This window comes from Populus euphratica, unplaced genomic scaffold, assembly GCF_000495115.2.
Source record: "Populus euphratica unplaced genomic scaffold, PopEup_1.0 scaffold879.1, whole genome shotgun sequence".
Classification (NCBI taxonomy): domain Eukaryota; kingdom Viridiplantae; phylum Streptophyta; class Magnoliopsida; order Malpighiales; family Salicaceae; genus Populus; species Populus euphratica.
Window position 1 is genome coordinate 1 of NW_011500761.1, and position 6,353 is coordinate 6,353.

Here is a 6,353-nt window from a genome sequence, read left to right on the forward strand (position 1 = left end):
TAATGAAAGAAAGAAAAATAAATAAACAAAATAAGAACATAAATAAAATAAAAGTTAACTAAGTAAATGAAAGGAAATGAAAGGTATAAACTTGATATTAATGAAAGCAAAGCATAAACATTACATAAAATACAAAGAGAGAAAGCAAAAACATGATCTTGATCTGGAAACCAAGATGCTTAAATGCATCGCAAATGCCTTCTTTTATAGGCCAAGATTAAAAACTATTGATTTGATGACTAATTGATGAATGGGTGGCCAACTCTTGACTTAGTGACAATCTTTATCTTCTTTTGTCTACCCAAAATATCATTGATAAAGTCAAAATTAGAATCACTTGAAACATGAAAGTTGTAGGCAGTTGTCTCAGATTTCTAAGGTAAAAAATTGAGGTCATTTGGATTTCTAGAACTCCATATATGAGCCAAATATTGAATAGTGCTCGGGCTGGAGGACAGATTCAGACTTCTTTGTTGTTGCTATAATTTGAACTTGAAAATGACCTTTTTAAATATAGGCTTCATATGAAAGTTTTAGGCCTATGTCTTACCTTTCTATCTATATAAAGTAGACCTAAATCCGAGATCTATAGCTCCAGATATGACCCAATTATCGAATAGTGTTCCAGTTTAGATTGCACCGGTATCTCTTTTTCAAGTTTGGCCATCTCTTTGTCCTTTCAATTTCAGTTATTAAATTCATCAATCAATCCTTTCATTTATGCGATAAGTCTGCACTTAAAATGAACATTTACCATAAATTAAAGGTATCTTATATTATTAGATATGTTATTATAAAACATGTTTTAGTTAATGAGTTATTGATACTTCAAGTGCAAAATAATAATATAAAACCTTGATAAAAATACACTTTTAAGTACTAATCAGATACTAACATGTTTTGTATTTGTTATCTTATTCACTCTTAATACTTTGCTTGTTAAATGGCTAATCTAGATTATGTTGTATAACACTTGGTACAACAAATATTTGGCACTTTCATTGCCTAACCTTGTGGTATAACTGACACTTGTGCTATGAAAGGAACTTGATTTGTCATTAACATAAGTTATAATCATGAATACCTGACAACATTTACAAGTATTAGTATTATTCAAATAAGATAACTAATGTAATCATGTTAACAATTTATAATCCGATGGAAACCTCCTTTGTGCGTGGTTTTCAATTGAATAATAAGAGTTTATATTATATTTGTTTGAAATAATATTAGTGGATTCTCTAACCTTGACAATTGTTTTTAGCATTGTTTACTCCTTATATCAATATCAAATTTCAAAGCTCTCATTATTATTATTATTATTATTATTATTATTATTAGTATTACTACTACTATTATTATTACTATTAATATTATTACTATTATTGTTACTATTACTATTACTATTGCTATTATTATTAATAATATTATTGTTGTTGTTGTCATTATTGTTTATAATTTATACAATTAACCGCCCTATAGTTCTATTCCAGTTTTGCCGTATTATTTATTACTTCAACACTCCTGCACTTGAAAAAAGACATTAATTTTTTGTTTATGTCATTAAACTTGTCATTTGTTCTTGCTTATCCATTATGGATTCCATTAGCCAAAGCTAATTTCATCATTTGTTCCTAACTATCTAACATTAATATCATTAGCCAAAATTAATCTGATTATTTATTCCTGGCTATCCAATATGGATATCATTAGTCAAGGCTAATCTCATCATTTGTTTCCAACTATCCAATTAGATACCATTAGCCAAAGCTAATCTTACCCTTGTTCCCGTCTATCTAACATGGATTCCATTAATCAAAGTTAATCTCATCATTTATTCCCGACTATTCATGTGTTTTTCAATATAATAGCATTAAAGTCTCATCTATTATAAAATGACATAATGTATTCTATGTATTTCAATTTATGTAATTCTACTAAACATATTCAAGGATAATATTTACTTCCATAATTTCATTTAATTTATCACAATGTTGCTAAATAGTATTCAATCAATTCAAGTATTTACCTTTCAAAGATTTTCTTTTCCAAATCTTTATGGTGACTAAAACATAGGCTTCTTTCCAATTGTTTATTCCATCATTCACAATCATTTCTATTTCAAATAATTAAACACAAGCTAGTACCCTTACATTATGTATAAACTCAATTTCTACTATCTTGTTTGTTTCTTTAAAGATGTTCATCATACAAGGATATTTTCTTCCATTTTCTTCTCTTGGCTAAACATATTGTCTCCATTCTTTCAAATTTATTTAGTAGATCATCACTTTCACTCCAAATATATCTATGTTAACATGAAATAATCATATATCAATACTTTAAACTTACAATTAATACAATTCATGATTTAAAACAACATGAACACTTTTAAATTTTGTTTCAATCTGGGTACTTCATTTAAAAAAGTTATCAAGGTTACTAATTCACAAATTATATCATTCAATTCTATTCTCTCCTCACTTCTTTAATAGGCTGGCCCTTGTTAAGGTTCTCTTTAACATATATCAATTTTTTTTGTTACAGAAAGTGAAAATATCATCTTTTTATATTAACTTTCTAATCTTTTCATTTGGTCTTTCACAATCATAAGGTATAAGAACCCTATGTTATTTTATTTGGGGTTTTCCTCCGGCATCTAATAAAATCAAAATAACAAATGTCAAAGTTAAGGTTATACTTTCCACATGAAATTAAATAGACTTTGAGGGAGTGTTTTGATGATTTTCTTCTCCCTCCTTTTGATTTTTCCTCCGTTCTTCATTATTGTTCTAACCGACCTCCTCTCTTTCTTACTACTTCAATGTTTTTTGATTTTTCACTTTATCTCTATTTTTCTCTCACTCCAGTATCTTGTATGGGTGGGGTGCAAGGAATTTATTTTATGAAACTTGTAAGAGAAGAGACTGTTATGACTATTTCAGTTGGCTACGGAGGAAAAGAATAGTCTTTCTCTTCTCAATGTATTTATACTTTCTCTTAACTAAGGGTAGACCATGTTTGGATGTTGCACTACTAAAAAATATAGTAATTAGCAACGGACTACTCCGTTGCAAATATTACTAAAATCCGTTGCTAAAACAATTTAGCAACGAAATCAGCAACGACAAAATTCGGATGCAAATTTGTCGTTGCTGATTTGTTAGCAACGGATTTATCCGTTGCTGATTTCTTTGCAACGGAAAATCCGTTGCTTATAATTAGCAACGGATAATCCGTTGCAAAATGAGCAACGGATAATCCGTTGCTTATTTTGTGAATCAGCAATGGATTCTCCGTTGCTGAATGATGCATTAGTTACAATCACCAACGGAGAATCCGTTGGTGATTATATTATTTTTTATTAAATTATTTTTTATTTGTTTATTGCAATGATTTTTAATTTTAATTAATTAATTTAATTATTTATGGATATTTTAAAAATTTTAAAATATATATAACCAACACAATTTAATATTAAAAATAATTGTATCATTAATAAAAAATAGAATAAAACTAATATTCATATAATAAAAATTTAGTTAAACTTACATCAATACAATTAAGTTCAAATACAATAAAAAAAACAACAAAAGATACAATCATGGTGCCGGTTGCGAAGACGAACCATGATATTGTGGATCGATACAAGATTGATCAGGATATAAAGGTCGAGGTGTAGGTCGAAAAATTGGTTGAGATGTGGGTCCCATAGATGTCATTATCTGAGGAGCCATAGGTGGCGATATTGCTGGAGTCAAAGATGGTGGCATACCTTGATCAATATTTGATGTCCCATCATTGTATCCAAGATTGTTCACAAGATATTCTTTCATGGAATCCATCTGTCGTTTCATTTCAAGAATAAATTCATCTTTTTTCTTTATCTCCTCTTCTTTATCCTTTATCTCCTTTTGCAATGCTCGATACGATGAACTGGGATATGATGACTCCACTGAGTAGGAATGTGATGAAGAGCTTGGACTAACTATAGATTTTGGCATACGAGGTGCACCATATACCCTACCCTTTGTAACTCCTCCTGAAGCCACACACCAAGCTGCTCCATCAAATGAAGGATGATTTTCCCGATTACTTCCATACTTTGAAATCATCTCCATTTTATAATTTTCCTATAAAAAAAATACATGCAACAATAAATTCATTTGAATGTTAAATGATAATTAAGTTATATTAAGAAATAATCAAATAAAAATACATACAACCACTTTTTTCGACTTGTTGTCGACGAAGCCACCAGACTGCTTAGTACTTTGATGCAAAGCTGAAAAGACATCATCCCATGGAGGTTCTTTTCCACCAGCTTCCTCTTGCTTTCAAGATTAATAAATATTATAAAAGATAAAAATACAAATTATAATTTCTTATCTTAAGCATTAAAAAAAAAATTCTTACCATGTTAGCTCGATATGATGCAAATGACACTGTTCCTCCAGAATGAGTGCTTATTTTGCCATCTGTTTTGGTTAATCGATTCCTCCTAGCAGATTCAGACCTCCTTTGAAATTCAGGGGTGGACCAAACATCTTTGATCATTTGATTCCAGTCATCATTATTTATCCAGGCAGGACCTTTATCAAGGCAATCTACAATATTTGTAGTGTTTTCTTTTGACATGGCTTTCTTGCGAGCTCGTGTTAATTGTTGATTCAAAGCTATCCTTGCCTTATCTTCCCAAATATTACGAACAATCGACTCATCTTCCTCAGGAAAAGAATATTTTTTTCTACCAAATAATATATATACGAAGTAAAAAAAGTGCACAAAATTTCAAATTATATAAATAATTAACATATTGTGTTATCTTGTTCAAAATTTGCAAGATGATGTAATAACTATAGAAATTAAATGATATTAAAAAGTAAACATGAAATAAGTACAAATTATAACACAAATCAATCATAGCTAATTGATAATTTTCATAATCCTACATTAAAGTTATCAAAATTAAAAAGAATATTATGGCAATTAGTGTTGGTTCTTACCTTAAACTCTTTAAACAGTTCATCCCTGCACATTGAATCTACTTTTTCCCAAGAGTGCCATGCTCCCTTAAAATTGGACCTCAAAATATCTCCGATTGCACGCCCACACGATGCGTTATTGAACCTGAAAATATATAATAACAAACTTATATTAAACAAATAATTACACAATAAAAAGTAATTTTTTTCATACCTGAAAATATAACTTTAATAAGTTTGTTTTCAAAAGTTTGAACTAACTCTGTTGTTCCATACAAACAAAGCTCTTTTTTTCTTGTTATTGGATCTATTGGCGTGTCAAAACCCTTCCTTTTAACACTTTGATCATAATTGTGTGGAGAACATGTTGAACCATGATATGATGGAACACCATCTTGATCCTCATCACATACACCTCTCTCATTACTATCGTCTCCCTCGTCTTCATCTCTAACGTTCACATCATCATCATCACCATTAACTCTCTCATAACTCCTATACAAATTATGTCCTCCATAAACAAATTGGTTATCTCGAGGGAAACCTCCTTGAGTTTGAAGCAAATCTTGGAAACGAAAGCCCTCACAATATTGATATGCATCAACCCTCCCATAATCACGTTGAGGAGGATGTGTACTCCCCAAAGTAGGTATATAATACTCATTTGCATTCTGATACACAGGTTGATGAAATGTGGATCCTTTGTTATTATGCCTTGATGTAGTTTGAAATGATTTGGATGAAGTGGACCTGTCACTCCTTGATGTGGACCTGTCACTCCTAGAATCTAATATAGATCCTCGTCGAGGCATGCTAAAAACCAGAAAAAATATATACATTATGATATGAATATATACACATAACAATAAATTAGCTTATAATTAAACTATGAGGAACAAAAGATTCACAATATTTTCATTAAGCATTCCTTGCAATGATAAAAATCAGCCATGAAGTTTAAATTATCAAAAGCCAATTAACACAAACAATAATAAAAATAAAAATCTAAATAATTAATTAAGCAGAAATCAAAATTTATGAGTATACTTACCTTAATGTTTGTTCTTATAAATCAAACACTGAGTAGGAAAAACCTTTTCATTCATTCTTCAACATCTATAAGCAAGAAAACAAATCACAAAATAAAATATATCATCAGAATCACAATTTAAATATTGATACTTGAAAGGTTAGAAATTTTTTCAAAGGTCAATGAAAATGATATATGCAATGTGATACATAACACACTATGATAAAATAATAAATAAAAAACATTGAAAAAGTAAATATTGTCAAATAATATGAAATTATCCATACATATATTAAAGATAATTCATTACATATACTACAAAATATAATTAAATTGCG

The 6,353-nt window shown here is 29.3% G+C and overlaps 1 protein-coding gene across 2 annotated transcripts; it reads right to left on the reverse strand.

The window, feature by feature from the left end:
• Positions 1-3,565: 3,565 nt before the first annotated feature.
• Positions 3,566-6,057, reverse strand: LOC105116297 (uncharacterized). 2 transcript variants are annotated; one of them, XM_011013580.1, is made up of 5 exons: positions 6,037-6,057; positions 5,247-5,798; positions 5,007-5,130; positions 4,224-4,334; positions 3,566-4,133 (listed from the first exon to the last, which is right to left on the reverse strand). In XM_011013580.1, exons 2-5 carry the CDS (start codon positions 5,795-5,797, stop codon positions 3,603-3,605), a joined length of 1,317 nt encoding a protein of 438 aa, XP_011011882.1. In that variant the 5' UTR covers position 5,798; positions 6,037-6,057; the 3' UTR covers positions 3,566-3,602. The 2 variants fall into 2 exon arrangements, with proteins under 2 accessions (XP_011011882.1, XP_011011883.1); XM_011013581.1 differs by lacking the exons at positions 4,224-4,334; positions 6,037-6,057 and having other exon boundaries at positions 5,247-5,839.
• Positions 6,058-6,353: the final 296 nt, after the last annotated feature.